This window comes from Podarcis gaigeae, assembly GCF_964106915.1.
Source record: "Podarcis gaigeae genome assembly, chromosome: 3".
NCBI classification, from domain to species: Eukaryota; Metazoa; Chordata; class Lepidosauria; order Squamata; family Lacertidae; genus Podarcis; species Podarcis gaigeae.
Window position 1 is genome coordinate 81,968,830 of NC_139680.1, and position 17,972 is coordinate 81,986,801.

At 40.6% G+C, this 17,972-nt stretch overlaps 2 protein-coding genes across 5 annotated transcripts; both read right to left on the reverse strand.

Annotated features, from left to right (window-relative positions):
* Positions 1 to 213: 213 nt before the first annotated feature.
* On the reverse strand, positions 214 to 9,142 carry LOC310841518 (sulfotransferase 6B1-like). Its single transcript, XM_083732760.1, has 7 exons — positions 8,834 to 9,142; positions 7,506 to 7,624; positions 6,139 to 6,228; positions 5,674 to 5,800; positions 4,188 to 4,282; positions 3,052 to 3,208; positions 214 to 457 (listed from the first exon to the last, which is right to left on the reverse strand). The coding sequence occupies exons 1-7, from the start codon at positions 9,033 to 9,035 to the stop codon at positions 327 to 329; spliced, it is 921 nt and encodes a 306-aa protein (XP_083588886.1). The 5' UTR covers positions 9,036 to 9,142; the 3' UTR covers positions 214 to 326.
* A 2,653-nt stretch (positions 9,143 to 11,795) lies between these two features.
* On the reverse strand, positions 11,796 to 17,289 carry LOC310841561 (putative E3 SUMO-protein ligase RNF212). Of its 4 annotated transcripts, none has more exons than XM_083732849.1 (6): positions 17,004 to 17,289; positions 16,245 to 16,293; positions 15,453 to 15,516; positions 14,289 to 14,361; positions 12,897 to 13,105; positions 11,796 to 11,951 (listed from the first exon to the last, which is right to left on the reverse strand). In XM_083732849.1, exons 1-6 carry the CDS (start codon positions 17,027 to 17,029, stop codon positions 11,884 to 11,886), a joined length of 489 nt encoding a protein of 162 aa, XP_083588975.1. In that variant the 5' UTR covers positions 17,030 to 17,289; the 3' UTR covers positions 11,796 to 11,883. The 4 variants fall into 4 exon arrangements, with proteins under 4 accessions (XP_083588975.1, XP_083588973.1, XP_083588972.1 ...); XM_083732847.1 differs by having other exon boundaries at positions 16,245 to 16,311; positions 17,004 to 17,287; XM_083732846.1 differs by having other exon boundaries at positions 16,245 to 16,314; positions 17,004 to 17,286.
* Positions 17,290 to 17,972: the final 683 nt, after the last annotated feature.

The window sequence follows — 17,972 nt, forward strand, 5'->3', positions numbered from 1 at the left end:
ACTGGCGGGAAGGTAAACGGCGTTTCTGTGTGCTGCGCTGGCTCACCAGATGAAGCTTTGTCACGCTGGCCACGTGACCCGGAAGTGTCTCCGAACAGCGCTGGCCCCCGGCCTCTTGAGTGAGATGGGCGCACAACCCTAGAGTCTGTCAAGACTGGTCCGTACGGGCAGGGGTACCTTTACCTTTACCTTTTAATTTGAGTACATGACCTGAAAGCAAAAAAGACTGAGAACATTTTTCCCCCGTGCATAAATGTATCTAGCACTTAAACATTATTTTATTCTTAACCGAAAGGCTTCAGATAATAACCTCCAAATCCAAGGTTTTAAAATTTACAATATTGGTCATATTTTAGCTTTGCACCCAGTTTAGTTCCTGCTAAGCACTCTTCAAATTTTGCATCCATTTCCTGGCTCTGAGCTTCAGTGAACAAAGTCTTCCAGTCACCCACAGCACCTATAAAGAAACAATGAAAAATGAATCTCACTCTTTATGCCTTCCTGTATAGAGATTTAGATAACAGATTTATGGTTTCTGAATGTTGAAACAAGTGAATGTATTGTCATATGTCTCATCCTGCAACCCCAAGCACACTTGCTTGGGTGTAACCAAGGAAAGACATTACTAACATGCATCAGATTGGGGCTATCTGGAGATGTCAACAGCGAGTGACAGAAACAACTGTGAGGTATATAAGCAGATGCGACCAACAGTGGGTCCAATGGTCAAGGTGGCGGTTTCTGCATGCGCTGTAGAAGGAAGTGAGAGGCAGATTGGGTTTGTCAACCAGGGAAGGTAGCCCATCTTGGACAAAACTCTTATCCTAAACCTCAGCTACCTTGCAGAATTTCTTTGAGAGAAGCAAAGGCTAAGGGGTGTATTAGATTGGGTGTTGGCAGTTTAATATTTCTCCTTTAGGTTAGTTGCTGGCAAAGAAAGTTGGAAAGACCAGTTTCCTCACCTTGGTTAACCTTGTTATTCTTAGATAATGGACAGTTTTGTAACCATCTGCCTGCCTGGAGCTGCCCCAAGCCTCCCAGCCTCTAGATTCTCTGAAAACTATTTGGTTCTGAGCTCCAGCCAATGGTGTACCGTGGATTGCTAGCACCTGGGACAAGGCAGCAGCATACCCCACACATCCCTCAATATGTAGGCGGGTTTATTAAGTGAACTAGGCTCTCTTAAGGGGGCACACAAAGTTCTGGAGTTGTGGTGCTTCACTGGCAAAAGCGCAGAGGGGCTTTTTTTAGCTGCGGTGCAGAGAGTGGGGGGGGGGGGACAGGTGTTGGGGGTGAGTGGTGACCTGCCTCTACAAGGGGTGTGAGAAGAGAAGAGGAAGTTTTTTTAAAAAGGGATTCCTTCCATGCCACCTTAAACACCATGCAGGAGCCGCCACACAGCTTCAGTTCTGAGGCAGAATCAGGTTCCTGTGGCTGTGGGGGAATGGCGGGGGGGGGGGGCACACCAGGGAAGGAGGATGCTGAGTGGCTTCTCTCTCTGAGGTGCAGCTGCGGTTCAGCAGCTTCAAGAGCTCAGATGAGCAAAAAGTGGAAATTTTGGGCTCCTAAGAATTTTGCACCCAGGGCAACTGCCTCTATGGGGCCCCCATGCTATGCCACTGGCTCCAGTTCCATCCCTGGATCTGCTTTGTTCTGTGTTCCTTGACCCAAATATTGTAATTTCCAAGCCTCACCCAAGTGCTAACATTTTTAATACTGGCAAACGTCACACATTCCTGAACCGGATGCAGATTGTGGACTGCAGTCCACTGTGCTTAGAATTTTTAAAAAACTGTTTTAAGTTGTTTTAAACTGCTTTTTAATTTCTTAACTGTACTGTTTCATTATTTGCTGCCCTCGGCTCATGGCTTTTATGCTTCTTATTCCACATAACTGGCAATTATTGGCAGGAGACAATGCAGAAAACTGTGATGTCATGGCACAGGTAACTTCCACTTTTGCAGAAGCTGCTTTGTTATAAACAGCTGATTTGGCCTATTTAAAACATGGCATGTGCAAACTCTACTGTGGCTAATCTGTTTACAATCATAACACTTAGGCATTATTTCTATCCCAACCTACTTGGAAATAAGCCCCACTGAATTGCATCTATCCCACTGTGCAGTCCTGTGCTCGTCCACCTAGAACCTTTCAAGTTCAATAAGATCTCCCTGATCACTTAGACCACTATTCACAGTTTTAGTTGTCTTGTTTGATTATTGACATAATAAAACATGAGCTGCCCTGGACTCATGGTTTTTATGCCTCGTACTCTACATAGTTGGAAGCTTTTAATGTTTAATAGGTTATTGTATTTTAGTGTTTTGTGGGAAGCCACCCAGAGTGGCTGGGAAAACACAGCCAGATGGGCAGGGTATAAATTATTATTATTATTATTATTATTATTATTATTATTATTATTATTAGGAGAGAATGCAGAAAACTGTGATGTCACCAGCACAAGTAACTTCTACTTTTGCAGACTAATTTGGCCTATTTAAAATATGACATGTGCAAACTCTTCTGGACCAGAAGACTTCCTTGTTCTAATTATTGCAGAATGGTCTTACAGAGGCTTTATAGGGGTTCTCAGTGTTTTTGAACTTTGGTTCTATATGTGGGATGGGAGTGAGGAAGAGGGAAATGGAGCAAAACTATTTTCAAGATACAGTGGTACCTTGGGTTAAATACTTAATTCATTCCGGAGGTCTGTTCTTAACCTAAAACTGTTCTTAACCTGAAGCACCACATTAGCTAATGGGGCCTCCTGCTGCTGCCGCACCGCCGGAACATGATTTCTGTTCTCATCCTGAAGCAAAGTTCTTAACCCAAGGTACTATTTCTGGGTTAGTGGAGTCTGTAACCTGAACCGTATGTAATGTGAAGCATGTGTAACCCGAGGTACCACTGTATTGACAAAATACTGTATAATGTTTAGTTGTCCGTCCCCCCCCCCCCAATAAATGGCACCGCTAGAGGGCGCTTGTGTTACTGGAAGAAAGAGAATTCAGTGCAAACGAGTGGCATAAAATCAATACAGTACTGCAGTACCTTTCCTGAAAAGGACAGGAGCAAACCGACCATGTGTTTCTTCAGATTTACTGCTCATTGCTTGGAACGTAGAGCTCTCTGCAACAGACTTAATCATTTCATCAGACAGAGGCAGCTCATAAAATTCAGCTATGCGCTTCACTCCTTCGTGAAGATTCTGGAAAATAACAGTAAAGTTAGTTATGATTTCATAAATATATTTGGTACAAAGGTAGAGCCCTAAGACTCAATAATTGGGCAGGCTAAACATCTAAATAAATATATTCATAAATGTATGTGCTATAGCTTCCTAAAGAGGTACATCTGATATTAGCAAAAGAGGTGCAGTGTGAAAGGAAACACAGAAACATTGTCACAGCGAAGGTAAAGGTAAAGGGACCCCTGACCATTAGGTCCAGTCGTGACCGACTCTGGGGTTGCAGCACTCATCTCACTTTATTGGCCGAGGGAGCCGGCGTACAGCTTCCGGGTCATGTGGCCAGCATGACTAAGCTGCTTCTGGCAAACCAGAGCAGCGCACGGAAACGCCGTTTACCTTCCCGCCGGAGCGGTACCTATTTATCTACTTGCACTTTGACGTTCTTTCAAACTGCTAGGTTGGCAGGAGCTGGGACCAAACAACAGGAGCTCACCCCGTCGCGGGGATTCGAACCGCCAACCTTCTGATCGGCAAGTCCTAGGCTCTGTGGTTTAACCCACAGCGCCACCTGCCTCCCGCCACAGCGAAGGTACCATCATTTCTCTATCTGCTTCTGTAACTTAGATTCTTGAAAAGCATTTCTTTTTTCAAATATCTGCTACCGATCTTTTCCATTTCCAGTGTGTCATATATTCAATCAGCCATATTCCTTTTAATTAAAAAATAAACTTAGTTAATCAAAGTCCCAAATAAACTATAAAAAACCAAAAATAAATTAAGTGCAAGCCTATCAATATGCAAAAAGAGTTTACACCACAAAACTTAATCACACTGGCATAGTGGCGTGCTTAGTATTTAATCAAGTGCAGGGCCATATTTAAATATCCAAACCTTCTAACAAAAGAGAAATATACATATAGAATAAAATACTCATACTTAATAGTAGCCATAACAGAAGAAAAGTGAAATCATTATCTCAGTTTCTAAGAATGCTCACTTCTTTCAGCTCTTCATATGTGATGATCATGACATTTTCTTCATCCACATGTTTGTCCCAAGCAAGGATATAGTCAAAGTAGGATTTCCAGCAAACTGAAATAAAATGCAAACAGCATATTTCAAAGCATGGGGGGGGGGGGGATGACATCAGAATACAGTTGTACCTTGGTTCTCGAACACCTTGTGACTCGAATGTTTTGACTCCCGAACGCCGCAAACCTGGAAGCGAGTGTTCCGGTTTGCGAACATTTTTTGTAAGTCGAACGTCTAACACGGCTTCCGATTGAGTGAAAGAAGCTCCTGCAGCCAATCGGAAGCCGTTCTTTGGTTTGTGAAGGTTTTCAGAAGTCGAACGGACTTCTGGAATGGATTCTGTTCAAGAACCAAGGTACAGCACTTCATTCATTCACTTTAACCCGACACTGGAGCTATTTTCATGACATGTAAAATCTGTACACAAATCATCAGAAATTGAAAGGAGGCCTAAATTCACTTTGGCATTTATGACTGGCTGTGAATCGCCAGGGTTTCGGACAGGCTCTTCCACAAGCGAACCTGGAGGTGCTGAGGATTAAACCTGGAACCTTTTGCATATGAAACAGATGCTGCCACTGAACTTCTATAGGTGCCTAGGCCACTAAGGGAATAGAAAGAAGGGTGAGGGGAATGTCTTTTACCATATGTGGCCTGTCTGCAAGGCTTTTAAAAACTGTTGCTGCTCATATAAATGAACATAATATTCATTCTTATGATTGAACCATGCAATTGTAGAATTGGAAAGGGACACGAGGGTCATCTATACCTATTATACTAAAGGGCTGGTATAAAATGTCTCAAGAAAAGGGATATTATACATGCAGAAGAGGGCAAGTGCAGCCAGAGTTTTGCTTGCTGAGGTGGTTGACTATTTCTAAGTTGTCCAGTTCTTGAGACCAATGTGCGTGTATCTCTTGAAATGGACAGGTCAAAAAACAAAGGTGGTTGTGACTATTTAGAATTTGCCACTTGTTAAGCTCTTAAAACAAATGATATGATTGCTGCAGAAGTCCTGATGGCATGGGGAAAATCCTGCATAAGTATGTTCAGCATTGACTAATCTGAAATTAGAAACATGGGGGGGAAATCAGTCTGAGCTCTAAAACTCCTTCAAATTAATTGGGTTCCTCCTTTGTGGTAGGCAATAGCCCTCTGTGCCACTGTAAGATTCCAGTTTTTTATATAATATGAACCGCCCTAAACCCTTGTGATGAAGGGAAATATATAATCTGATAAATAACAACAACAACAACAACAACAACACAATCTCATTATCAACTGATGATGCAAGTCTGAGTAAAAGAAACATTGACTGTGGGCTTTTTCCTGCAATCAAGAGTCCTGCTCATTTGAAACCCGTTTCCCTTTCATCTGAAAAGACATTGTACACAAATATTTTGTGGGAAGCTTCAGAAATACAGAAAGTGAGAACTTCTAATATGATATACCTTCGCCACTCATGAACTTTGGAAAAAAATCATCCCAAGAACCAACATCTGGAAGAACAGGGTTTTTGTTGTAAAAATGGTAATAGGATACAGCGGCATCTTTGGGATTTCGGAATACAACCAGCATCTGTTTCAAAAGAAAGAAAGAGATAATTAGATTTTGTTGCTTAAAGCAAGTTATGTCATCCGGTGATATGAACTACAGTTGACTAGCAACTTGAGCAGGGGTTAGGTTCCGAGAATTGCATGTGAAGCTGAAATCTTGTGTAGCCACAACAACCCCAGAACCTCCCCTGTGTAAACACCCCAAACCTTCCAGGGCTGGAGCATCAAGCAGGCCATTGGCCCCCATGCAAGGCAGAGAGCTGTTATTCTCTCAGTCTTTCTTGCTGGGCTCTGGGACAGAGCCTCTCACACAGGTTTTAGGAGACTTCGTCAGTATCTCATAGGAGCCTAGTAACTTACCTTCACCTTTTTCTCAATAAAGGATTTGGGAATGTTATCATAATGGAGATGTGTAGAAATAATACGTGGAGAAGGCTGCTTTTCCAGCTCCTGGAATGAGAATTAAAGGAATGTTGATCTGTTGTTGTCATTTCAGGATCTAGGGAAGTTGTTATTTCCTCCTTTTTATTCATATAATTGGGGGGGAAATTAGTACTTTGAGTTACATGATTAAAATAGTGAACAATGGGCTTGGAGTAGTAGTAGTACTACTACAATTATACAAATCTATTATTCTAAATACTCACTCCTACCCCTATTTTACTTCATAAACTTATTAAAGTCATCTCCCCCCATCATGGAAGCACAGGAATATTAGTAGCAAGGATTCCCAGTGGAATAGCCGGGTTAGCCTTTCACAGCAAAAATGATGACTCATCACCATCATTTATTTATACCCGGCCCATCTAGCTGGGTTTCCCCAGCCACATTGTGTGGCTCCCAACAGAATATTAAAAACACAATAAAACATCAAACATTAAAAACTTCCCTAAAAAGGTGAAGGGACCCCTGACCATTAGGTCCAGTTGTGGCCGACTCTGGGGTTGCAGTGCTCATCTTGCTTTATTGGGCGAGGGAGCCGGCGTACAGCTTCTGGGTGATGTGGCCAGCATGACCAAGCCACTTCTGGCGAACCAGAGCAGCGCACGGAAATGCCGTTTACCTTCCCGCCAGAGCGGTACCTATTTATCTATTTGCACTTTGAAGTGCTTTCGAAATGCTAGGTTGGCAGGAGCAGGGACCGAGCAACGGGAGCTCACCCCGTCATGGGGATTCGAACCGCCGACCTTCTGATCGGCAAGTCCTAGGCTCTGTGGTTTAACCCACAGCGCTACCCACGTCCCCCCAAAAAAAACTTCCCTATCACACCTTAAAAACTAACAGATTTTAGCATGAGATTCAGATACATTGTTATCCTGAGTTGCAATTATATTTACAGTATACAGGCTTGAGTGGTGTGGCTGTAAAAAGCGGTGTCAGGGGGAAATGAAATGCAGAAAGTACAGATATTAGGGATAATTCACTGTTTTTGAGAAGCACCTCCATCAAGTAAATGGTTATGTCCTCTGAGGAACATAGGATGACATGCATATTCTATTTTGCTTTCCATTTGTAAATAGATTTTTAATGAAAAGAGGTATATTAAAATTCGATATAAATGAAGTATATTTTCTGTGTTTATCAAAAATTGGCTTCAATGTTCAACAAATCTAAATCTATCTCTTATATGCTCCACAATCACATATAATAGCTGTAAAGTGTCTGCCTTCTGTGTGGCACATGTAAGCACTGATCATTTGCTAGAGTAATTTGGAAATCATGCCAACCTGAAGTTTTGTGGGCGGTCCAAATTCAAGTATTGGGCAGTTTTCTAGTGGTGGTAAGTCCTTGTAACTTGGAATCGCAGCTATCATGTCATTTACTATTTTGAGCATCCAGTTAGTACCTACGACATAAAAGCAATTAAGACATATATGGTTTGCTGGAGCGTGTGTTACACAACCAAATGCAAAGTTATGTTCATGTATGCCAGTCAACTTAAATCACAGATTTCCAACCAGTGGGTTGGGACCCGCAGGTGGGTCACCAAGTGTCACAAAAAAGCCATAGACACCATGCAAGGTTTGTTTGTCAAATTGCAACAGAAGGTACTTCCCTCCCCACTTGGCCCCAGCCCAGCCTTGCCACAGCTTCCTCCCCACCTGCTGTTGGTAACATGCTGCCTGGCTTTGAAAGATACTATCCTTTCCATTTCAGAGGCCTCACTGAGCCACATGGAGGTGTTGGGATTTTAGTTCCCACCAGCTGCAAAGAGGCAGCTGAATTTTTTACATTATGTGATATGTCTGATATGCCTGAGCATGAGACAGGAAGTCTCAACCAGTTCTCTGGCAGTTCTCAGTGTAACGGGGTGGAATTACTGAAAGTGCCTTCCACTTCTGGACTGAAGCAGTGTCGAGTCACAGACTCTTATGCTGTACTGCTTGGGTGAGCAGCCATGTTTTGTACAGTCAAATAAAGTAGCTGTGAGACTACGGACTGTTATCTTTCTTCTGTGATGGATTGCCAGAAGATCGTTAGTGTGTTCCTCTCAGAAGGGAGGGATCGCTTATCACCGGTCTCTCTGGAGTGAAGATGGATTTTAGCCAGAGAGTGACCTCTAGAGAAAAGGCCCCGGTGTGCCTGGGAAGCTGGCAACCCTCCCGGGCAGGCATTTTTTCCAACAAGAGGATGGGTTGTAACCAAGGACTTATGAGGCACATATCTCCTCTCCGCATAAAAGAGGGCCTTGGGTTGCTGCTCATGGCTGTTGTGGGGTGCTCAGCCACTGAGGAAAGAGGGAATCCAGGCACCCCAAAATGTATTCACCTGGGACCCATTTCAGTTCATTTTGGGTATCGAATAAACACTGGTTTACTTGTTCAAACTTTATTAAAGGCACTTCCACACGACAGCTTATTATTCATTGTGGAGTCAGCTGCTCAGGTTTGCAGGTTTTGCATTCAAAATCCCCGTTTATGAAAAGCACAACAAAACATGGAAACTATAAATCCAGGTTACATGGGGGAAATAAACATATGAATCGTATGTGATCAGATATCAATTGGTAACCAAATCCATTCCCCTTTAATGCCATTAAAATATGGATACTCACCACATTTTGGATAAGCAACAATCAGCCTATCGTCCTTTCTCACTTCCATGGCTGCCACTGCTTCAAAGGTCTCAAGACTACAAAGGCGTTTTGGATACAGCACTCCTCTGAATGTAAACAGCAGCTCCTCATTCTCCTTAGTTTGAGTTGTAGCTAAAATATTGTCTATATTTTCCACAAAACGCGGCTTTTTCTTGGCCATGCTTTACTCTTGTAGGCTGCCTCGGTCTTGTCACATTCCCTTTCAAGAGACAGACTTGGTTCTTCATAACCAGTAGTTGCACTATAAAGATATATTGGAGGACCTAGCAATTCTGAATCACAGGAAATTGTACACTATGTACCCAATTAAGCCTCTGACTTGGAACAGTCCCATTTTATGAAAATATTAATTACACAATATTGGCTGAGCTGGGTGCTTTCTCAGGGGAAAAATCATTTGGAAATGACATTGCAACACCCAAGGTCCTGTAGGGAGAGAAAAGCAGCCTGAAACCATTCCATTAAGTAGCTCCTTGTCTCTTTATGTAATTATAGCAGAGTGCATCCTTTCTTCTTTTGGTATTCTTTGGGAACTCTGTGAAACAAGCATTATAGAGCTTAAGAATTTGGAAGTGTATCAAGTAAGATATGAAACAGGTTTCTGGCATTCATATATCCACTTATTGGATTCCCACAGAAAGATTCATTTCTGATTATATGGGATGGGGTGAGAATGCAGGCTCTTATTTTGTTGCCAATGGCATCCTTTGGTTCCTGAAAGAAACTTGCATGCACAAGGAGAACCCTAACCATCCATCTGGAAGCACCCTTTGTTAACCACTCTGGGAGGTATATTGCAGGGGTGGAAAGCTATATATCCTACTAAAGAAATAACTGTTAAGTGTGTTTAGGATTACAGCCATAGTGTGCCAGTAACGCCACCCATAATTTTGTGTTAACTGTTGTTGCCTTATTGTCAGGAATGATCCATATGGACGAGGACCAATGCTTTAGGCAGCAGCAGAGCTACTTACATTAATGCAAGAGTTTTGCTCACTGTTTTTGGCTGTGCTATGCATACTGATTGTGCTGGAAAGTCAGTTTGGAGGGCAAGATCTGCACAAACACACCGGAAGGGTAGGGAGATTGTTCTGTCTGCCAGGCAGAACTACTTGCATTGATGGAACCTTAGTGCAATGTTAAATTCCACCCATAGGTTCCCATTTGTAAAAAAATATATAAAAAAATAAAAGTAAATTAAAAACTTGTTTTTATGGATGGGGCATGGAAGATTTGGAGAAGTTAGTCTCTAGCTATTATCCTTCATAAAATGTGTTTGCCAATCCTGCAGCACTTTACTCATGTTCAAAACTGATGGAATTAAACAGGCCCAGATTTGAGGGGCATTTTACTGAACAGGGTAAATTAGACGTGGCTGCTTTATTTTACTTTCTAGATAGGATAAAACTAATGTTTGTTCAGACATTTAGGATTTTTTAATACAAAATATCTAAACCCCTTTCTCTCAGAACTTTGGTAAGTACACATAAAAAATCCCTACACTGCTTCCTACATACAGTATATATGAATCCCAGAAATATACTTGTGCTCAATGTGATTTACTCCCAGGTAAAGGAATGCCTCAGAGTAAATTCATTATTACTTACTTCTAAGTAGACACAGGGTTGTAATGTATGTTCACAAACTTTTATGAGGTAACAAGTCTGCTTACTTTGCAGTGTTAAATAGCTTTTGCAAAAGGAGAAGTCTGAAGGTATATGTATCAAACTGGCGAGGCCATAACAGCATCCAGTCACTTAAAAAACCATGTTTGCTTTACAGCTAAAGTTCTCAAAGTATCAACAAGCTTTAATGTAACAGAGGATTAACAGCAGGTCACTAAGATTTCCTCAATGAAACCAAACTGCCCCTAAAACTGGCCAGTTCTGCATTTTCATTGTCAGCTTAATCTTTTAAAGGTTTTGTTACCCCCCTACCCCTTTTAGGACAAACATTCTAATCTGCAAGTAAGTTCCGATGGAGATCTTGTATTTTAATTTGATAGCCATGTCCAAATTCACACATCTTCTTTTTTATCCTGGGTGAACAAATGTGAATTACCGGTAACTACAATATTCACAATTGCTGACAATTAGACTAGCCCAGAGCTTTCCAAGCTGTGTGTTGTGATACATTAGTGTGACGTGATACATTAGTGTGTCTGTTGCAGTGTGCAGATGTGTCACACGAGCCCTCCCAGGGCTGGAAAGGGATTAGTTTAATTTCTGGTTTGCTAGTAAAACTGAATTACTGTGTCATGATGAAATGATGCATGTCTAAAAAGTGTGCCACCAACATTAAAAGTTTGGAAAGCTTAACAGGTCCACTCAAAAAAGAATGTTCTAATAATGAGCTGTGAAGTACTGTAAATTTTAAAAAATACATCCCAGCAAAGAATTGGGGTGGGGGTAGGCAAAGATGACATCAGAGCCAATTCCAGCTAATCTTTAACCCTTTTCCACAGGGCAGCTGGTGGTCAAAGCCCTTATAAGAAGGATCCTGATGCATTGCTATATTTTAATGTGGTTTCATTCATGTATCTTTCTTACCTCTAAGCCGCCTTATAAGGACTTGTATCCTGAAAGGTGAGGTCTGAATGAGCTCTACCTTTAAGCGGCAACTTCTAGAGCCTGGCCAGACACATCCAGTTTAATGGAGGTTTTCTGCTTTGTTTCTCCACTTTTACCAGGGGTGCAAGCAAAGCAGGAGCGAACAAGCATCAGCATACTGTTCAAGCCTGATCAACAAACCAGCAAGCCTGACTTAGTATGATGTGTGAACATACCTTCTGATTATTAAAATAATGGGAGCGGTGTTCTATCCTTTGGGCTCTAGGTTGCCCCCATTCCACTGACCACAGGATGATAGCCTAGCTTGTATTATTTTGTTTTCTCCGAAAGAATAGCACAATAAAAAGCAATGACAAAAAAATTAACTTTTTAATCAAGCCAGATACTGTACAGTGGTATGAATCTTTATATATATATTTTATATACATTTTAAAATATTCAGCGGATGAGTTCTCTGTTGAACGGCGTTTGCAGGTGTAATGAATGTCCTGGAAGACTAGTGGAACCTATAAAAGGAGAGATTTAAAACTAGAATAAATTTCATTACCCAAAATTAAATGCATTATTCATACACATTAATTATCACAATAGCAAATAAATAAACTGAAAATGGAAGAAATCATATTGAGCCACAAATTCTTAAAAACTCGCTTTCAACCTAAAAATAAGGAAGGTTCACATTTTAGTTTCATCAATTCTGCATGTGGCCAATGCCAGATATAATTTTGACATCATAAAATGTCATTTAATATATATTTCTCCAAATATACCTGAAGCGTATGTAACCTGAGGTACCACTGTATATAAATTGTTGAACTAAATTGATTGATTGATTGATTGATTGATTGAGTGGAATAAAAATAAGTACTCTGTCTCCAAGGCTATTGTGTTTCCCTTCCCTATTCAGGGTCTATTTGTGTGTCAGGGGATCTAGAAAAGCCTCCTCCTAATCCACCCATGGTATCCCTCTTTTTTGCTGTTGCACTTGCCACAAGGAGGTTTGCCAGGATGGACCTTCTCCTCTGCCCAAAGGATAGAACACCACTCCAGGGACCACAGGATTATAGCCTAGCTTGTATTATTTTTCAGAAGACAATTGCTTGCCAGGCTCACACAGTGGTATTACTGCCCCAACAAATCAATACAGTGGTACCTCAGGTTACAGACGCTTCAGGTTACAGATGCTTCAGGTTACAGACTCTGTTAACCCAGAAATAGTACCTCGGGTTAAGAACTTTGCTTCAGGATGAGAACAGAAATTGTGCACTGGTGGCGCAGCGGCAGCGGGAGGCCCCATTAGCTAAAGTGGTACCTCAGGTTAAGAACAGTTTCAGGTTAAGAACGGACCTCCAGAACGAATTAAGTTCTTAACCCAAGGTACCACTGTACAGTGCACTTTACACTAAATATAAATTTAATTTTTGATATGGTCATTTCTGTCACTCACTAACCTTGCTTACCTAAATTCTGCCTTTGTAAAAGATTGGGAAGGCTGATCGGATGTCTTGTCACTGATGAGAGTGAAGGTGTTGGTGTGCATCGATAATGCTGCATAGTTCTTTGTCCAAAGCCATCTGGCGTTTGATCTCTATTATTTTGTGTTGATACGAATGGTGACATATAAGAAGTCTCCCTATTTGGCATTCTTAAGGACAATGACCTAAAAAGTAGAAGGACAAGACAGTGTCTATATCTCATATTGAGAAAGGTAGGCCTATTGTATAATCAATTCTAGCAGGATGTACATTTTTGTTTAGCAAGAGGCATGGCTTTTATTATTTATTTGCTACATTTATAGACCGTTAAACATTTAGTAAACTTTGTATATTATGGAAATGACAAAACAAAAAAGTAATAAATTACATCAGCCTCGCAGACGTTCTAAGTTGCGACTGTGGCAAACCCGGAAGTAAACACCGGGTTTGCCGCGATTCGTGAATGTGTGGAAGTGACTTCTGCCATCTGCGTGTGCGCACAAGCGGCTGCCACTTCTACACATGCGCAGAAGCGTGTTGTCACCAAATGCGCACAATGACACCTCTACTAGTGTCTGGTTTCGCCCAGCCGACAGGCCTCCGGAACGAATTATGATTGTAAGTAGAGGTTGTACTGTACTGTTAGGAGATACCCCTCAAGAGAAAAAAATTACCAAGGTACATTCCACATATTTGGTGAATGTATTCTTGGAAGTTTTATTCTGTCAGAATAAAAAAGAATGGAGATATAAAGATTAGGACTTCGTTTTCAACCAGGTAAACATTTTATTAATATTTAACACAATAAATAAAAAATTCACAAATAAGAATTTGAAGCAGGATATATTTGAAAACGGAGGCCAATTTGAATAATAACTTTTTTCTTTGGAGAAACAAAATTCCTAGATGTGAACCGCCCTGAGATCTTATGAGGAAAGGTGTTAAATAAATAAATAAATCTTCAATCCAAGTTGTTCACCGCTGCTTTGCACAGCTATTGATGCACCCACAGCCTGGCCACTCACAGACGAGTGAGTGGCAGACAGATTGGGTCTGATCCCTGGGCCAGCTTCAGGCTGGTAAAGCAACAGGGGCAATATCAGGCCCTATGCCAGCCAGCATTGACTGTGAGAGTAGCTTGCGGTCCTGGGCAGGTGACACCCTGCCCCCACCCTGTCCTCGGAACACCCCATTTTTGGGCCAACCACCAGGCTCTCTTGATGTGGATACTGTGGGCAAGCAGAAGGGAGAGGCTTGCACCACTGGCTGGCAAAATTGAGTGGAGGGATGCGCAGTCCTGCATAAAGGTGGAAAAACACGTCCCTTATGTTTCAAAAGTTGACTCTTACTGCTAAATTGGTTTGTTACCTTACAGAGCCTGATGAACTGTTTTGAGAAGAAGTCATTCCAGACAACTGAGAACCTCTCCATGTAACACTACCTGTAAACAACATTCCTGAATATATTAGAACATGAAAGAATTTAGATGGCATACTACATTATTTTGAAAGCACATATCCAGAAACGCATAAATTTAATACAGTGGTACCTCGGGTTACATACGCTTCAGATTACAGACTCCACTAACCCAGAAATATTACCTCGAGTTAAGAACTTTGCTTCTGGATGAGAACAGAAATCGTGCTCTGGCGGCGTGGCAGCAGCAGCAGGCCCCACTGGCTAAAGTGGTGCTTCAGGTTAAGAACAGTTTCAGGTTAAGTACGGACCTCCGGAACAAATTAAGTACTTAACCCAAAGTATCACTGTATATCTCTTGAAAAAGTGAAATGTCAATGTATCCTTTGGATTACTCAAAATTATCTACTACATTTGAAGCCAGCAAGATGATTGACAATCAAACTTTCAGCAACAATGTTTTTACCGTTATAAATGGGCCATGTTTTTGTAAAAAGTTACAAATCCAATGATAACATTAAAAAACAAACAAACATGATCTACTATATAATTTTTCTGTAATTTGGTTTTTTATTATCTTCCTAACTGTTCCTTGGACCTCACTTATATACTGATGGATCAAATTTGTTAAAATACTTCTACATATGATAAAAATGAGAACAGTGCTTCTTCCACAACAATTAGAAACTGAAATCTACGTAGTCCAAAGCACTATATTTATTAGAAAAGTCTGAAAACTTTTCACCTGTATGAATCTTAGTATCTAAAGGCTGACATATATGGTATAAAGTTTACCTAAGTATTGAGCAGACTAGCCAAACTACCCTTTGAACAGAATGTAGGGTTGTTAGACATTTATTCTAGAGCTGGGTGAACAAATTTTTGCATGATTCTCTAAAAGGAATTGGCTCCTTCAAGTATTCAGTCTGAATTCCTGAAAACCCTCAAGGAATTTTTGAGAGTTTAAAATATCATCTCAGCTACCTTCTACCTTGTCCCATCCTCAAGGGTAGCAAGTGGTGGTAGGTGTGCATGAATAAAACCATTATCAGGGTGCAAGCTAAATTATACCTATTCCTACTCAGCTTTTAAAAATTGGTCATGATATCTTCTTACCCATATGCCCATTCTGAGGTGGGCTTATCAATGATATCCTGGTTGGTCCAGCAGCTGTTTCGGTCTAGATGTATTCAGAAAAATTGACAGTATAATATGTAAAAACATAGAAAATATATAATTTCAGTTTTTTAAAAAAAACTGCTGCTGTATCATTGACATTTTAGCTTGCCAGTAATTTGATTGTTTCTTGACAAGGAGAGATATTATTAACTTGTATTACTTAAATTCAATAAAGTGCTTTATTAACCTATTCTGTATTTACTAAAAGAATCTGTTAAGCAGCTTCCAAGAGGCTCAAGCTATCATGCAAAAAAGTAAAACAAATAAAATTAAAAATTGCAATAAAAAATTGCAAAAACAATAAACGGAATAAACAGCACTAAGCAAAACAATTAGCCAGCAGAACAGAAGACAGAATGGAAGGCAAGGGTTTTAAACCTTCCAGAAGAAGAGCAATTACAAAGCTCATTTCACAGTCTCAATGTAACTCTTGTTTCTCACTGCTACTAAGGTGACAAGCCCCTTCTGAATGTTCACAATCCAAGTGCAAATGGGATCAGGAAAAGAAGATTGGAATATGTAAGGTAATGTAAAGAGACCCACACAGAGAAAACCTATTCCACAGTGTCACCCCCAAGCACAAACCCATACGTTGCTATTGCCTAAATTGAGTATCCCCTCATATTGAAGCCACTCTCCCTGCTGACACATCACTTTATCTATCTGGGAATTAGAGTGGAAGATTCCTAATTACACCTAATTTGACACAGAAAAGAGAAGGACACTTACTTTCCTCACTGAAGGCGGCACATAATCTGTTTCCATTGGTGAAGACCTACTGATTTGAGATTGAAAGCTGCTAAATGTTAAAATAAAACACCATTAAAGATTTTTTAAACCACTAAGCTTGCCATGTTATATTTAATTTGTTTAGTTATAAACAACAGAATATTGCAGCATCTCTATGTAAAACTATACCTTATTAAAGCTTTTTTGGAGTGAACTTCTATCTTATATGAAACTATATAAGATCTCATGCCATTTGTCCTTTTTCTAACAGGCTACAAGCATAACTGCATTCTTCAAATACCTTTATGAATAATTCAATGGTTAATAATTCCTTTAGAAATTTACAGTACAATCCTTTACATGCCTACTTAGAAGTGTGCCTGCTGGGTTCAATGGTGCTTACAGTTAAGTCGACATGGAATTGCAACTTTTAAAGTTGCTATCAATGATAAGCAAACAATTCCATCAGATCACAAATAAATATCTTATCTGGATTCCAATGAAGCAATTTTGCAGATGATTTTGAAAACTGCACACAAAAAATAAAACTCTCATAAGACTGTACTTGAATGTTGACAGGATTTAATACATTTCTTTACCATTTAAGAATACATTATTTCTGTTGTATCATATCAAAGTTCCACCCAATACAGTGTAATATTTTCTATAATGAAATATTTTCCAAGAAGTACACAAAACAGCTTTACCCCATACTATCAACAATTAAGTAGTCAGGCTAATAATTAAAATGTTGCTTACTGTTGCACTTGCTGTTTATGTTGCATTTGTTGTGTTGCTTTCTTAAGATATCCTTCCAATTTTGTAATCTGTATAGAATAATGTATTTCAGTAACTTAACCTTCATGATTTATGTTGTCATCCACAACCCACTGCAAATGTCCAATGGTCTTTAACGAGATTGAGAGTAAGTGGCTTGCTGCTCATAGTCATAACATTCTGACTAGCAGATGAAACAAAGGGCTGGACTGGGCAATCATCTCTCTAAAACAAGAACCCACTGCACCTATCCCACCTCTTGACATGTACCATACTGGCCCGAATATAAGCCGCACCCACAAATAAGCTGCATCTTTAAAATTGAAGAGGGAAAAAGAAAAAAAGACAATATCTGGGCTGCTTCTGGGGGGGAGCTGTGCCGCTTTGCCAGCAGCATATGGTTGCGAATATAAGCCGCACAGGCAGAATTTGGGGGGGGTGTGCAGCTTATATTCAGGGCAATACGGTAATGTAATATTAATAATACAAATGTGTAAGTCAATCTGTTGCATTTTAGTAGTATAATATAAATCTATAAATATAACTTCCTCTAACCTCCCTCCAGTATTTCAAATCAACTAGAATCAAGGTACCTTTGAGGAAGGCCCTTCTCTCAGTCCCACCACCCTCACAGGCACACTTGATGGGGATGTGGGAGAGGGCCTTCTCGGTGGCTGCTTCCAAACTTTGGAACTGCCTTCCCTAGGGAAGTTAGACTGGCTCCCTCCTTGCTGTCCTTCTGCTAGCAAGTGAAGACTATCTTGAAACAACAGGCTTTGGAGAACTGTCTGCTTTTAATGAAAGGGCTGGGGCCATGCTGTTTTTATTGTAATTGTGGACATGTTTCACACAGATTTTATATATATATATATATATATATGCAGGTTTTGGTGTCCTCGGGTGTCTTCCCGTGTAAAAGTTGGGGTGTCTAGGCGACGTTTCGACGAGGTC